The sequence below is a fragment of the Stigmatopora nigra genome, chromosome 15 (genome assembly GCF_051989575.1).
Source record: "Stigmatopora nigra isolate UIUO_SnigA chromosome 15, RoL_Snig_1.1, whole genome shotgun sequence".
Taxonomy (NCBI): Eukaryota; Metazoa; Chordata; class Actinopteri; order Syngnathiformes; family Syngnathidae; genus Stigmatopora; species Stigmatopora nigra.
In genome coordinates this window covers 333,393-348,565 of record NC_135522.1, presented here as the reverse complement: position 1 = coordinate 348,565, position 15,173 = coordinate 333,393, and the positions used below count along the sequence as shown (strand labels likewise).

The 15,173-nt window shown below is 55.6% G+C and overlaps 2 protein-coding genes across 3 annotated transcripts; both read right to left on the bottom strand.

Moving 5' to 3' along the window:
- Positions 1-1,323: 1,323 nt before the first annotated feature.
- Positions 1,324-3,642, bottom strand: LOC144208109 (cytochrome P450 2K1-like). Its single transcript, XM_077733771.1, has 9 exons — positions 3,400-3,642; positions 3,129-3,291; positions 2,861-3,010; positions 2,636-2,796; positions 2,383-2,562; positions 2,133-2,274; positions 1,878-2,062; positions 1,663-1,804; positions 1,324-1,575 (listed from the first exon to the last, which is right to left on the bottom strand). The coding sequence occupies exons 1-9, from the start codon at positions 3,604-3,606 to the stop codon at positions 1,370-1,372; spliced, it is 1,536 nt and encodes a 511-aa protein (XP_077589897.1). The 5' UTR covers positions 3,607-3,642; the 3' UTR covers positions 1,324-1,369.
- Positions 3,643-3,997: 355 nt separating this feature from the next.
- Positions 3,998-15,160, bottom strand: abca3b (ATP-binding cassette, sub-family A (ABC1), member 3b). Of its 2 annotated transcripts, none has more exons than XM_077733768.1 (31): positions 14,893-15,160; positions 14,076-14,157; positions 12,856-13,102; positions 12,147-12,274; positions 11,904-12,069; positions 11,558-11,817; positions 11,332-11,448; positions 11,152-11,272; positions 10,888-11,061; positions 10,622-10,803; positions 10,398-10,544; positions 10,136-10,265; positions 9,912-10,066; positions 9,689-9,844; positions 9,409-9,619; positions 9,193-9,343; positions 9,006-9,104; positions 8,739-8,937; positions 8,360-8,666; positions 8,021-8,294; positions 7,751-7,955; positions 7,432-7,651; positions 7,192-7,350; positions 6,895-7,067; positions 6,681-6,836; positions 6,417-6,614; positions 6,098-6,285; positions 5,851-6,021; positions 5,529-5,725; positions 5,383-5,456; positions 3,998-5,317 (listed from the first exon to the last, which is right to left on the bottom strand). In XM_077733768.1, the coding sequence occupies exons 2-31, from the start codon at positions 14,127-14,129 to the stop codon at positions 5,186-5,188; spliced, it is 5,151 nt and encodes a 1,716-aa protein (XP_077589894.1). In that variant the 5' UTR covers positions 14,130-14,157; positions 14,893-15,160; the 3' UTR covers positions 3,998-5,185. The 2 variants fall into 2 exon arrangements, with proteins under 2 accessions (XP_077589894.1, XP_077589895.1); XM_077733769.1 differs by lacking the exon at positions 14,893-15,160 and adding an exon at positions 14,321-14,582.
- Between the last annotated feature and the right edge of the window lie 13 nt (positions 15,161-15,173).

Sequence of the window (15,173 nt, the reverse complement as noted above, 5' to 3'; positions counted from 1 at the left end):
TTTTGAACTTCAGGAAGTTCAGGAGAAAATGTGTACAATTTTTTTGTATCATTATTTTTATACGGCTGGATTCTTTTAAAATGAGCCCTTAACTCAATTGCTGCTCTAGACAGCAATGGGCATTTTAAGACGTTTTCAAAACCCAATCTATTTTTACCTGCTTCTGATCCTCTGTTAATAATACGTGCATTGATGAAGCAACCATTGAGTCATATTGATCAAAAGACCAACCATGAAAGGACCCAATTATCTTTCAGACTAACATCCATGTCTGAAATGTTTCTACAAGAAAATTGTCAAAAGCACCATCTGTGTGTGCGTCTATATTTAAACCCGCTCTCTTAAAGGCGTACACCAGTATTTACAGATAATACAGTGGGGATTGGAAATGTGACACATACCTCAGAACCCACGGCGAAACGTAGCAAATCACAAAAAAAAAACGAAAGAAAAGAATAGAAACTTGAACGCGTTATGCTAGAAAAGGCGTGGGTTACCGGCGCCGAGTGTCAACAAACTCGACGTATATGACGTCACCAAAAGGCGCGCTGGCCAAAGATGAAAGCCGCAAGAGAGTTCCCCACTCGCTTTGCCGATATTTTCGTAAGATCACAGGACAGAAATAGCCAACAAGCACGGGCAATCGCACGTAGAGTCAAGTCAGAGGCTTTGAGCAAACGTTCGACTCAAAACAACAATGAACTCCCGTTTAACTTGTGGTTAGCTTAACTTGTCGCTAGCGAACCAAATCGCGATTGTGCGACGGGCGTTGAAGTGCAAAGTCCTCAAAAAGCATTTCAAGTGAACACTAGCAACCGATTCGATTAATCACGCGCGTGCTTTAGGCCACTAAAGATACAAAATAAAAATGAAATAATTCAAAACTTACAGTTCCGCCTTCCGAGTGAATAAGGATCCGTGTACTTAAATCCCGGTGATCCGGTTTAAAGTCCAAGTCTTGTGAAAGTTTCTTAAGACTGCTTTCTTGAGTAGCGACAAGTCTGCCTGCCTGTCACGCACGCGCCCACATTTTCCGTTGGAATTGAGTCACCCCGTGTCACGCGCAATGCCACTGTAAAACGAGCCCTATTCGCAAACGCACCACAGTGCCACTTGTGGCGTGTGCCGGGATGACAGGAGTTCCGGCAAGGTTGAATTTGAACTTGTTTGCGCAACTCGCAGTCGCACGAGTCTGAACCAGATTGTCCTGTTAATATCATTGCACAAAGTTCAACCTAGACTCTCTTACATTGCCTATATAGGGGGCGCTAGTTATTTAAATATTGCTTCTCAGCAGCTGTCCAAACATGTCAACATGTTGAATTCAATGTAGGAAACGTCTTTTATTAGGATTTTTTTTTCTGTATCCTCATGCCTCTGCATTATTTTGTTGGCGAGCGACGGCGCACAAGCGGTGAGGCGACGGGTTGAGGGTGAGGCCCACCAGCGGCTTCAGGTCCAGCTCTTCCTCGGACGTTCCCGGCGGAGGAGTGAAAAGGAAACGCTGGATGAGGGTGCTGAAGAATAGGAAGACCTCCATTCGGGCCAGACCCTCGCCCAGACAAACCCTGCGACCTGCAACCAAAGAGCCGAATGTCCAATGAACATGGTGGGATGCTTCTGCTACATTTTGGATTTTGGCAATTGTACTCCGAGTCGTACCCGCAGAGAAAGGCAAAAAGGCGTCCCTCTTGACAAAGTTGCCCTCCTCGTCCAGGAAGTGGGAGGGGTCGAAAGTGTAGGGTGCGGCCCATTGGCTCTCGTCATAAAGGGCAGAAGACAGCAGGGGAATCACCACGGTGCCCTGCGAACGCCGTCCGACGGGTCAAAAGCGGCGGTGGGGGGGGGGTCAGACGTCACGCTCCCCGGATTCCGACCTTTTGGATAAAGTAGTTCCGGAAGGTGACGTCCCGGGTGGTCTGGTGCAGGATGGCCATGGGAACGATGTTGGCAAAGCGCTGCACCTCGTGGATGGCGGCGTTGGTGTACGGCAGGTCCTTGCGGTCGTCCACGTCCACGGGGCGGCTCCCCACCACGCGGCTCAGCTCCTCGTGGACGCGCTCTACCCGGGGTGGCGGGCATCGAGTCCTTTATCATGCGGGGATGACGGCGACGGCTCTCTCTCCTCCTACCTTGGATTTGTGGATATTTGGCCAAGAGTAGCAAGCCCCACTGCAGCGTGGTGGAGGTGGTGTCGGTGCCGGCCGCAAACAGGTTGGCCACCACGTACTTCATGTTGTCCTCGCTGAAGTGGCTCTGCTCCAGGCCCGCTTCCTACGGGACCGACAAGGCCAGAAACGGAAAAAAAAAAAGACAAAGAGGCTATTGTAACTTTGCCTTCTCGGCCAGATACCAAATACGGACACAGTGGGGCGGGCCAACCTGTTCTTTTTGCTGGCGAACCATGAAGCAGTCCACCAGGCCAGTGCACATTTCGGGGTCCAGATTCTCCTTGCGTTGTCGCAGAAGCTCTTGAATGTCTTCCATGTTCTGGTCGCGGCTGCTGAGCACCAGGCGCCGCTTTTTCAACCAGCCAAACCACCTGGGGAACATGTTGTAAAGCTGCCGGGGCGGAGGGGGGGGGGGGGGGGTCAGGAAGGGGGCGTCTTTGAAAGGCGGGGCCGGGTTCGCTCACCTGGATCTGAACGGAACCCGCCGCGCGGATGTTGTCGTTGGCGCGTTTGACCATGGTCACGAAGCGGGGGTCGGCGTAGTCGAAGCGCTCGCCGTACACGATGGAGCAGATGATGTTGGAGGCGGCGCGGCCGAGCGCCGACGCCGTTTCGAAGGGCCGACCTGAGGGTGGGGGGTCATTGGGCTTGGCGTGTGATCTGGAGGTTGGGGGAGAGCGCTCGCTCACCTTGGTGAGCCTCCAAAACAGGAAGGAGGTAGCGGCACTCCTCCAGGATTTTGTCTTGCGCCAGTCGTTTGCCCATGCCAAAGTCGCGCAGGGTGCCCAGCGCAAAACGCCGCAATTCCTTCCACGAGTCCCCGTTGGCAAACAGAATGCCTGCAACCACAGTCAAATCTTTTATTTTTGAAATATATTCATCATTTCCCGCGTATAATCAATGCATTCAGTCCGTGGGAAATGCGACATTTTCATCCAAACACTTTGAAATTCCTACCGTGACCGCCACTCATTTCCTCAAAGATGGGGGTGATGTGGCGGTCGCCAAAGTCTTGGGCGTGGCCCACCAGGGCCTCTTTGATGGCCTGGTACCCGGCCAGGACCACCACTTTCCGGGTGCCCAGGTAGACGGTGAAGACGGAGCCGTACTGCCGGGACAGCTGCCGGTGGGGGAGGAGTTAAAGAGGGGAGACAGGCTCATTGATTGACCCGAGTTAAAGAGTAACGACGACGCCGCACCGTCTAACGGCCAAGTCTTTTTTTTTTACCTGCGACAGGGCTCGGTCCATCCACTTGAGATCCAGCTGCAGCAGGTTGCCCAGCAGCGGCAAGGGCCGGGGCCCCGGGGGATCCTTCCCCCCGCCGCCGCCGCCCTCCCGGCGAGAGACCAAGAGGAGGAAGAAGAGCGCCGCCGCGCAGGCCAGTGGCGCCGTGACGCCCCACGGCGTGGCGGTCGATGCGTCGTGGCCTTCCATGGTGGAGGACGCCTTCGCGCCCGGGCTCGTCTTCCTCTTTTTATACGGCTCCCTCGGGCCACGCCCACCGGAGGAGGTGGAGCGGGAAGGAAGCTAAAGGCCTCTCGACATGGACGATTTCCTGGACTACAAGTCAAGTTCTCTCTGACCCCAACAGGTCAACAATTTGTCAGGTCGTTTTTTTAGATTAGAAATTGATTTCATCCCGTATTGGGGAAATGTCACAGAAGACATTGTAGACCTAGGTAAAAAAAAAAAAAAAGTTATCAGTAAAACTTACATTAGCAGCTGCCCGTTGAGCCCGTTGTCCTCCATTGTTCCGTCAACGTGTTTGTCCCGGGTTTCAGATCTTGGGGATCCTGTGGAAGCTTTCAAGAAACTCCAATCATAATTGCACAGAGCGCCATTTTAATGCAAAAAGGAAGACGACAGCACGTACACAGGCCGGTTTGGTACAGTTCAAATCATATCCATAAAGTCCCTTATGAGTTGACATACAGTCGTTGGCGGACGCCACCACGTGTGCAAAATACATTACAGGAAACAAAACAAAAAACCCTTTAAAAATGAGTGGTCAAGTGTTCTTGTCTTGGCGGAATGTCCAAAGCTCTGCAAAAGCATCTCATGCAACCCATTTTTTTTTCTTTTTTGCTGGCGAAATATACATTCAAGCGCAGATGACGGCGACAAGACCACAAGCGCCGTGTCATAATCCCTCCGCCGATGACGAATGGGAAGATTAAAAGTGCAAAGAAGGCTTGGTCGGAGGTGGACAATGACAGAAGAGAATAATAGCATGGGATAAGAGGCTCCAGTTGGGACAAACGCCGTCAACGGAGGCCTGCCAATTGGCCGTTAAAACGCAACTTCATTTAAAATCCCCATCTCTGGATCGGTTTAAAAAGTAAAAAGTCTTTGCATTTGGGATTTTCTGAAAGCCGGGACACCCCTGAGCTAGGCTACGCTAAAACACGGGACATTGGCGGCGCAAAAACTCTCCACTCGCCAACCAAATTGAGCTTTCGGGAGCCGCCAATGACGGCGGGCGCCACCAGTTACAGGGCAAATGGGGCTTGCATAACAAAGTGCAAAAGGCTGTGCACTCTGACTTACTTCTCCGCACACATCACATGATATTTTTTCCTTTCTTTTTTTGCACCTAACAACCACTGGGGGGCGTGGACAAAAAGGCAATAAAAATTTCAAAAGAAAACCAACAACAAGCAAAAGAGAACCAAGAAAGAACCCTCGCAATTGAGATAAGGCTTGAAGGTGAGCGACAATCATTAACATATAAAACAGTGATTCATTCATTCACCCTTCACCCAAAAGGTGTTTTAAAACATAATCAGATCTTAAAAGAAGATATTTGAGTCATAAGACCGATACCCACAAAGGCCATTGGACGCAATTTTTAACAACAATGACCTCGTTGTCTTTGACCTCATTAAAAAAAAAAAACAACGGAATCAAATTCCATGACGCGAGAGCGCTGCGCTCAGTCCAGGCGGACCGGTCGCAGTGGGGGAAAGGACGGACGGAAAGGTGAGGGGAGGGGACTGGAGCGGAGGGGCGGGGCTTACTTCCTGGCCCTTTCCGTGCAGTGTTGAAACTGAGCAAAGCTGAGGAAAACCTGCTCCAGTGATATTTGGCTAACGCAGTAGTCTTCGATGGCGTACTTCTCTTTGGCGGCCTCCAGGGTGCCAAACACCTAGAAAGAGCAAAAAGACAAAAAAAATAGCCATCTGAACCATTGCCGGGGTCGTCGGACCGTACCTGAGCCCAGCTGAGCGTCCTGTCCGTCAAATGGTAGTGGACCATTCCTTGGTGCTCGTCCTTCAGTTGACTTCCTGTAAGCCGGTGACAAAAAGGCCCGTCAAGTCACGGGAGGGAGGGAAGGAAGAAAGTCAAGTCTGTCCAACCTGGGAAAGTGCTTTGGATAAAGTCTTTGAAGAGGCGCAGGCGCCCGTCCCCGCCATCGGCGTCGGCCTTCACTTTGGCCAGCAGCGTGTAACCGCTGCCGAACTTGCTCTTCAGGTGCTGCGGGCTCCCCAAGCACTTGAACTGCCCGTTGACCATCACGGCCAGTCGCGTGCACAGCGCCTCGCATTCTTCCATGCTGGGCGGGGGCAAAAAGATACAATCGAGTCCAACGGGGGTGGTAAAAAAAGAAACCATACGTTTGGGCGGCTCTCGCCACCGAACCGCCCGCCTCCGGGTCTTAGCGCCCTCTCTCTCTCTCACCTGTGCGACGTGATGACCACGGCCTTGCCGGACTCGCGGGTGCGGGTCACGGCGTCCCACAACAGCCTCCGGGCCACGGGATCCATGCCGGTGGAGGGCTCGTCCAGGAAGATGACCGGAGGTCCGCCGATGAGCGCGGCGCCGGCGCTCAGTTTGCGCTTGTTGCCGCCGCTGCGGAAGGACGGGGCTTGAAAGGGCTCCGTGGCTTTTCCGTGTTTTTTCCGCGGCTTTTCCGCGGCTCACCGACCTGTAGCCGCGCACCAGCTTGTCGGCGTGGGGCTCCAGGAGGAGCGACCTCAGCACGTTTTCCACGCAGCCCGAGACGTACTTTTCGGGGATTCCGCGCAGCCTGGCGTACATGCTCAGGGTCTCCCTGCCCGTCATGTGCTCCAACACGGCGTCGAACTGAGGACAGTAGCCGATGCGCTGCTGCACCTGTCGGGAACGCAATGGTCGCCAAACCGTCGGCTAAAATGCCGAATCTTCCCCCGGAACGCCGTCTAGGTTAGGCATAGCCCATTGGCCGGCGGACCGGCCGGCCACGCCTTCCCTCCCCGTGGACCGACCTTCTTGACGTCTCTCAAGATGCTGTAGCCGTCAATGTAGGCGTCGCCGGAGGTGAGGCTCTCGTCGCCGGTCAGCATCTTGAAGGTGGTGGTCTTCCCGGCCCCGTTGAAGCCCAGCAGGCCGAAACACTCGCCTTTGGCCACGGCCAGCGAGAGGCGCTCCACGGCCACCAGCGCTTGGCCGCCGCTGCCGTACACCTGACGTACGCAAAGGACACATTCTTTCCTTCGAAAAATGAAAAAGACTGAATGCTAACTGGCTACCTTGCCGAGCTCTTGCAGAACCAGCGGGCTCCCGACCATGGACTCCACCACGGGATGGCACTCCAGGACCCGCTTGCGTTCGTCCGCCACGTCTCTGTCCTCCGCCGGCAACGGCGGCGGCGACGACGACGGCACAGGATCTCCCAGGAAGGAAAACTAAGGGACGACGGGAGATCACCACGCGTCCCGGGGCCACTTTTTGGGCAGACCCTACCCGTTTGGGCCTCCGGCAGAGCGAGGCCAGGACTCGCCGCAGCCAGCGGACGCACTGCAGCTCGATGACAAAGAGCAGCGTGAGAAAAAGCAGGCCTTGCGCCGACAGCGCCACCAAAAATCGGCCCACGCCGGGCTCCGACATGGAGAAGTAGTCGCTCTGGTAGGTGATATCTAACAAAGGAGACAACAGGAGGAGAAAAAACAACCACAAAAAAGTGAGTATGCGCGCTGTACTTCTTTCCCAAACGGATCGTACAAAATATGTTGGAAATGAAAAGCCCGGTGGATAACTTACTGAGGAACTTGCAGATGACCAGAGTTTCTGGCCTGGCGGTGCAAAAGGTGAGGAACTCGTAGTTCTGGTAGAACTGCGCAAAGGACATTCCCAGACAATAGTTTGGAAAGATCAGGAAGACTTTGTCCAGCAAGCGGGACAGCTCTTGCAATTTCAACTCTGGAGGAAAAGGACAAGTCGTCACGGTCAGTTTGTTTTATTGTGGGCGGAGCTCGCCTTCTCCCTCTTTCTTTTTCTCACCCGGAATGGTCATGATGCTGACGGCCAGGAAGGTGGCGGTGCCGGAGATGACGTTGAAGATGGTCAGCCGGGTGTAGGCGGTGGCGGCCGACGAGAAGAGGAAGCTGAGCAGGTACATGAGCGGCACCACCGCCCAGCCGTACAGCAGGAGCATCAGCAGGACGTCCACCAGACGCCCGTCCTCCACAAAGGCCTCCACGCCAAAGGCCCCGAACACCACCTGGCCGGGGACACGGGGGAGGACGTCGACGACGGCCGGGGAGGGCGGGCCCGGGGCGGGCCCGCCCTCCCCGGGCCCAGGGCGCCCTGCGCCACTCACCAACATGACGAGGCACGGCAAAAGGAAGTTGACCAGGTCCCACAGCAGCGCCGACAACCAAAAGTTGGACAGGTAGACGCCGCTGACCTTCTGCACGTGCTTGGACTTGAGGGCCGACTCGGTGACCAGCAGCAGCGCAAAGGTGCTGGACAGCGAGGCCATTCCGTACATCAGGTTGATGGCGATCACAAAGCCCGTCTTTCCCCTGTCACAATAACAGATTCAATTCCCCCGCCGCTCGTTCGCCCCAAAGCGCTTCGACGGACGCACTCCGAGAGCTGGCTCCGGGCGGCTTCCGACAGGTTGCGCGGGAGCGGGTGGTTGGTCACCCGGATGGACGCCTCGGGTCCGGCCAGGAGCCGGAACAGGGCGTTGTCCACCAGCGTGAGCGCCGTGGCGGCCGTGTGGTAGCCCTCGTTGTTGAAGTAGGCCGTGGCCTCCACAAAGTAGTCGCCGTGTCCGCGGAAGGCGGCGCCCACCACGCAGCGCTCGTTGAAGACGCCGCCCTCCTCCTCCGATTGGGTCAAGATGTAGTCGCTGAGATCTGGGGGCGGGCAAACCACGGTTGAGGGCGAGTCGGGTGGTCCGACGCCGCGGCCTCAAACTCACCGCTGACGTTGAGCAGTTGGCCGCCCTGAGCGGGCAGCTGCGAGGCGTAAGCGGCGGCCAGCTCCGAGGCCAGGCCGCCCGTCCCCGCACGGAGGGCCACCGGGACCCGGGTGGGGCCGTAACGGGCCAGCTCCAGTCCCAGCCGCGGCGCCTTCTTGTGGTCGGGCAGGGTGCGCGCCACCACCAACGCCACCAGGGTGAAAACCAAAGGGATGAGGAACTGGGCCACCATCACCTTCCAGTTTCTCCAGCTGTAGAGCGCCCTCTTCAGGAACATGGCGTAAAACTGCTGCAGGTGGAGTCTGGCCTGGGCGAGGAGGAGAGCGGGTCAGTCAAGGGAACGGAGCGCCTTGGCCCGGCCGTCGGGGGCGGGCCTCACCCCCGTGTTGAGCTTGATGTTGGAACAGTCCTCGGAGATGAGCGTGCCGCTGTCGGTGAAGTCGGTGACGTCGGTCATGCCGCTCAGGCTGCTGCCGTCGTCCGTGGTCCAGTCGTGCGAGCGCCGTTCGTGCTGGTACTGCAGGGCGGGCAACTGGATGGCCTGGATGTCCAGGCTGGAGTCCACCAATTTGCCCACTCTGAAGCACGCAGAGCATCGTTGGGGAAACGGACGGCGGGAAAATGAGGGTCTCGCCGTGACGCCCACCTGAGGAAGACCTCCTCCATGGTGGTGACGGAGGCCCCGTAGCTGGCGATGCCCAACTCCTCCCTGTTCATCTCCAGCTCGGCAAAGAGCAGCTCGAACCTGACGGACGGAAACGGGAGTCGGGACGCCGCGTCCGACCTCTGGCCGTGTAGAAAAGAGCGCCGGCCGGCCGGCCGGCCGGCCCCACCTGCTGGTGCTTTCCTTGGGGAGAATGTAGGAGAGCTCCGCCCCCGCGCTGCTCTCCAGCGTGGCGTTGGGAACGTAGAGGTGAACCAGGCGGCCGATCTCCGACACGTTACATTGGGCTTCTTTCACGATCACCATGTGGTAGCCGGCTCCTGGTGGCAACGCAAGCGTCTGTGTGTGACCAGACCGTCGTTAAAACAAGTCGGCCGTGGCTCACCGTATTTGTTCTTGAGGAAAAGCGGCGAGCCGCAACACTGCAGCTCGCCGCCGGCCATGATGGCGATGCGGTCGCCCAGCAGGTCGGCCTCGTCCATAAAGTGCGTGGTCAGCAGGATGGTGCGCCCGCTCTTCTCGCCCTGGAGGAGGTCCCAGGTGGCGCGCCGGGCCGACGGGTCCATGCCCGACGTGGGTTCGTCCAACATCACCACCTGCCGTCGGGAGGAAGAGCGTTTGGGCCTGGAAAGGGGAGGGGCCAGGCGGCCAGGGACTCCACACACCTTGGAGTCACCGATGAGGGCGATGCCGATGGAGAGCTTGCGCTTCATGCCGCCCGACAGCGTTTGGGAGCGGGCGTGGCGCTTGTCTTCCAGACGGAGGACGCTCAGCATCCGCTCCACCTCCTCTTCAATCTTGCCTTTGGAGAAGCCTTTCAACTGAAAAAGCAAAGATGGCGCTTGGCTGGGGAGCGGGAGCGCCCCATCCACGCCGGCCAACGACTACCTGCGCGTAGAAAAGGAGGTGCTCTTTGACGCTCAGGTTGTCGAAGAGGACGTCGTGTTGCGGACACAGACCCAGGCTGCGGCGGACCAGGGCCGTGTCCCGGCAGATGTCGTAGCCGTTGATGTAGGCCCTACCGCCGCTGGGGGGGAACAGACCTGCGCGGCCGGACCCGGGAAAAGCGGGTCAAGCGGCGGTGGGCGCCGGGACGTCCTTCGGGTCGTCACCTGTCAACATGGAGAGCGTGGTGGTCTTGCCGGCGCCGTTGTGTCCCAGCAGAACGGTGATCTGGCCCTCGAACATGTTGAGCGTCAGGTCCCGCACGGCTAGCCGACGTTTCTTGCCCGTGCCAAATTCCTGTGGTGACAAATTCAACGTCTGTGGTGCTTGTATAAAAAAAAAAAAAAGGTCTGGACTACAAAAATGGCGGCCGACTTATTTGAAGGGCTATCCAAACGTGGCTCTCTGGCATTTTGGCCGACGGCTCACCTTGACCAGATGCTTGATCTTGATCCCGGAGACCAGGCCTTGGGGCTCCTCCTCCACAAATTCTCCTTTCAGAGCTTTTTCCGCGTCCTCCTCGTCCTCCTTTTCGCCCGGCGGGGCCACGCGGGGGACGCCGCGCCAGTAGGAAGGCTGCGGCGGGCGGGGAAAAAGGCTCAGTCGGCCGGCTCGGCAAAGAAAGAAAGGATCCCGTGCGGAGAGCCACGTACCAGCAGGAAGAAGTAGGGGGGCAGCGGCACGCCGTACTCTCCCGGGAAAACCGCCTCCACGTAGAAGGCCACCAGGCCGTAGAGGAAGGCGTCCAAGAGCAGCAGGCCCATCACCTGGGCCAACGAGAAGTCGTCGTCCACCGTCACCGAGTCGAAAACGTTGGACCACTGAACGCCCGTGCCTGTGTGGGAGGGGGAGACATTTTTACCTGAATTTGAAAGCGTCCGTCCGTCCGTCCGTCCCTCCGTCCGTCCGTCAGACCCACCTTTGCCTTCAAACATCCCGAGAAGCTGCGCTCCCATGGCCATGGCCACGTTGGAGATCAGGCAGGCCGACACCTTCTGCCCGTGGCTGAGGAGGTCGTAGCGGGGCCAAAGGAACAAGTAGGGCAGGTAGCTGAGGAAGTAGGCAAAGCCGCCCGCCGCCGCCGCCACGTTGGCTGAGCGAGGGCGGGGGAGAAGACAAAAGGCCTCAGTGGGGCCACCACGGACTCCTCGGACGGAAAAGAAGCACGTGCCTGAGCTCTCACCTCGCGAGAAGAAGGCGCTGATCATGAAGCTGAAGTTGACGGTGGCCACCGCAAAAGTGAGGAGAAAGACAAAGACCAGCGTGGGGTCGCTGGAACTCAGGACGGCTCCGTTTGGGCTGACCTGCCGGCCAGCGGACGCCGTTGAGCGCACGCCAATGGGATTGGCACACGGGCACTCACCCGGACGCAGAGCAGCAGCGTGACCAAAAAGACCGAGACGGCCAGGAAGAGGAAGAAGGAGAGGAACCAAGCCGTCCAGTGGAGCCAGTTGCTGAGCCCCATCATCCTCATGTATTCCTGAAAAGGAGAAGGTGGAAGAAGGTGAGGAGGCCACGCCCACCCGCCACACGCCCACCCTGGCACACGCCCCCCCTGGCACACGCCCCCCTGGCACACACGCACCCACCTTGAGCTTGCGCTCCTTCTCCTGCACCACGGCTCGCACGATGTTGAGGGAGGTGTAGGTGAAGCTGAGCACCAGCAGCAGAGGCAGCTGGTTCTGGATGGCCAGGATGAACACGTCGTAGAGGAAGGCCGGGTAGGGGAAGCGCGACAGCAACACCCGGCTCTGGCCCAGCAAGCGCTCGGCGCCGCTGCGGTTGTGACTGCGCATGATGGCTCGGTCCACCGCGTGCTGCACCGCCAAAAATCCCTCTCGGTAGTAACCTGGCCGTAGCGGGAGCAAAAAATGGACACGGGCTCATTTTGGGCCAAAGCGTCCCCCCCCCCCCCAGTGAAAACTCGCAACTCACCGGGCGTACCGCCGTCGGCGTAGAACTGTTCGCGGGGCCCGGGCAGCTGGAAAAGCGGGTAGAGGCTGACGGTGTGCCAGTCCAGGTCGCTGTTGGGGTCCAGCTCCGTGCGCTCTTTTTCCGGCGCGTTGCGAGGGCTGAAGCTGAAGCGCAGGTGGTAGCTGACCTGCCACAAAGAGACAGAAAGACCGGGATTCGAAGAAGCGGGCCTCCCAGGCACGTCAGACGGGACAGGCTTCCTACCCGAAGGGGCAACGCTTGGTCACCGTGACAACAGGGCTCCCGGAAGACCACGGCGGCCAGGAGCTTCCCGGACAGCGGGTCCTTCCTCACAAAGTCCTCCAGCCGCGTCTCCGACTCGAAGCCACGCACTGAACGCAAACAAAAAATGACGAGAAGGAAAAATGGGCCGCCGTGGCCTTGAAAATGAAATGGGACGTGACCCCCCCATCGACAAAGAGCCCATCCAAAGCCTTTTGGGGCAAATGTTGCCAAGGTGGGTGGGCGACAAACAGCCCATCCAAAGCCTTTGGCTTTCTGTTTCTATTTACTCACGTTGGGCCAGAGGAATTTGGCGGCGGCTTATCGTGCGCACGTGCAGCAATGCGAGGCCACACGCTCGCCATTCAGCAAAGACGCACTTTAGCCTCAGAGAACAATACCAAAAGGGTTCTTTTTTTGGCCACCTCGGGACACTTTTTGCCACCAAAGTAAAACGGCTACTTATTACAATCCATCCTTCTTTTTTCACATTTTTTTCAAGATGACGACGACGGGGGTTGTGCTTTCAAGACGGACCGGTATGGCTTCTTGTGACCACGCCCACTATTATCTCAAAGCGTGGACACTTTTAGCGACGGTGAAAAACAAGCTCAAGTTGGATTTTTTTTTTTTGGGGGGGGGGAACATGTTCAAATGCTAAAAAGGTGGATGCAAAGGTGGCGTTACCCACCTGAGGCCAGGGCCAGGTTGACAGCCACGTCCTGCGCCACCCATCGCACGGCGCTGGAGTTGGCGGGCACGTAGGCCAGCTGCAGGCGGCGCAGGAAATTGCGCGGCAAGACGTCCGGCGACAAGCTCGGGTAGACGGTGGCGTTGGGGAAGTCCTTGAAGGGCACCTTCTGCCGCAACGCGATCAGGATGCCCGAGAACAGCAGCGGCAAGATGATCTCCGCCAGCGTCACCAGGATTTGACGTTTCTGCCGGGAGGGAACCGTCAGCCCAGCGGTGTTAGTTAGCACTCCAAATTGTCCCTGGCGGTGGTGATAAGTGGTACTGGTCTCCAGCCACCGACTTTGGGTGACTAGGGGAGATTGTGTGGACCCAGCTGGACATTTTTCAATGACTTCCTGCAGTGAAAAGCATTCACTTTTTTTTTTTTAGTGCCGATAGTACTCCTTTGTAATTACCAAATGAAAAGAGACATCAAAAGCAAAGATCTTTTTTTTTTTAAAGTGGAAGAAGCCTCTGTAATGGAAAAGGCTATGAAAGTAGTTTTGGCCGTAATTTCTTTCTTGTGATGAGTGGACACAACGACTCCTCAGTCAAGCAAAGTTAATATATTCATGTGACGCTACTTGGGATCAATGTTAATTTCCCTTCTTTGGACCCGTCACAATGCCACATGACCTACATCTTTTTGGCTTCCTTTAACACGGCTCATATTTATTTTAAATGGGCCGGCAGTGGCGCAGGACGCCCGAAAAGGGGCTCACTCGGGACAATGAGGAAAATTCGCCCCATATCGAAGAAATGGCGGATTGCGCAAACCGGAGCTGATATTGGAGGGAGACCATTCAGAGTTAAGCAAAGATTGGCACGCAAACTGCAGTTTTTGGAGAGTGCAAATTCATTCTTTACGTGGGAGTCAAAAGAATTTCGACATTGGAGGTAGATTAGGATATATTTGTCTTTTATGATTAGGAGTTATGTGGCTGCTTTTGGAATTACGCACAGTAAAAATCTAAACCTAGTAAAAGATCTGAACTAGAAATGGAGAAATCAGTGACCGCTCTAGCATTCTTCCACACGGCTTCATCTCCACTTACATGCAATATATTGTTATTTCCATTACAATGTGTATAATGGATGACTTTGCCAGTATGAAAATACAATTTGAAGGAGCCGTTAACGTCCTTCGGGACTTGAAAACATCACCTTTCTTTGACTTACCTGGTGAAGGTAGTTTTTCCATATCAAGAGCCCAAACTGCCGCGCAATAGCCATAATCGATACTTTATTGCCACCAGTCAGGCTAGGAAAAAGAGGAAAATAGCAAGGATTAATGAATGTCGGAGCATGTGTTTCGCCCCATTAAAGGCGAGTTAAGCAAACCATATCCAAAATAGCAATGTCAGTTTGTTTCGGAAAAACGAAAGCGATAAATCAAATACTTTTTTTTAAAAGGAGTCATTTACCTTCATGATACGGTTTGATTTGAACCGCTCGCTCACTTCAATAAAACCATACCTTGTTTGAAAATAGCGTGTTTTTTTAAACTAGTATTCTAAAAATAATAATTTACAAAAAGTGAACGTTTCCTTGTTGCCATTAGCCTCGCCTTCGACCTCCGATTGGTCCACTACGGCTTGGCTGCACCCCCGATTGGACAACAAACCATCCTTCGTTAACGTCTAGGAATCAACAAACCCCTTAACACCATCATATAAATCTCTCTTAACTATCCGCTTTGTTCCAATATTCGAGAAATTAAAAAAGTAAGGGCTTTGAGCGCAAAGAGTTTCCTCGTCCCCGCCTTAAGTCGTCTCTGATTGGGCACGGCGCGGCTCTAAATGCTTTTGATTGGCCCTCACGCCTGCTAGTCAATCCCCCAGTCTTCCTGATAAAAGATGGGAGTTGAGGGTAAACGTGAATAAATAAAATTCACCGAATGACGTAGCGTCTCGCGGATATATGTCCATTCGGCTCGTAAACACACATACCTCTACCTTCAAAAGATACCGTATTATGGAATAAAATGTTACATTACCCCGACGTCGTTGTTTGGGCAGGTGTTCGGCGCAAGGTGGTTGTCCCTTTTCCTCCGTTGTCGACTTAAATAGCGGAGCATAAAACCATCCGTGAGGACTTTAATCCCCTCTTGTTCCTCATGTCCGGAGCTCCGGCGACAGCTTTCGCATGGACATTCCCCCCGGACGCCTTCCGAGGCTGCTGCTGCTGCTAGGAAGGGAATGACGGCGCACTACTAGCTCGCGGATACATCGTGAAATTACAGCGGAATAGTCAACAAAAACTTACCACGTGATCGTC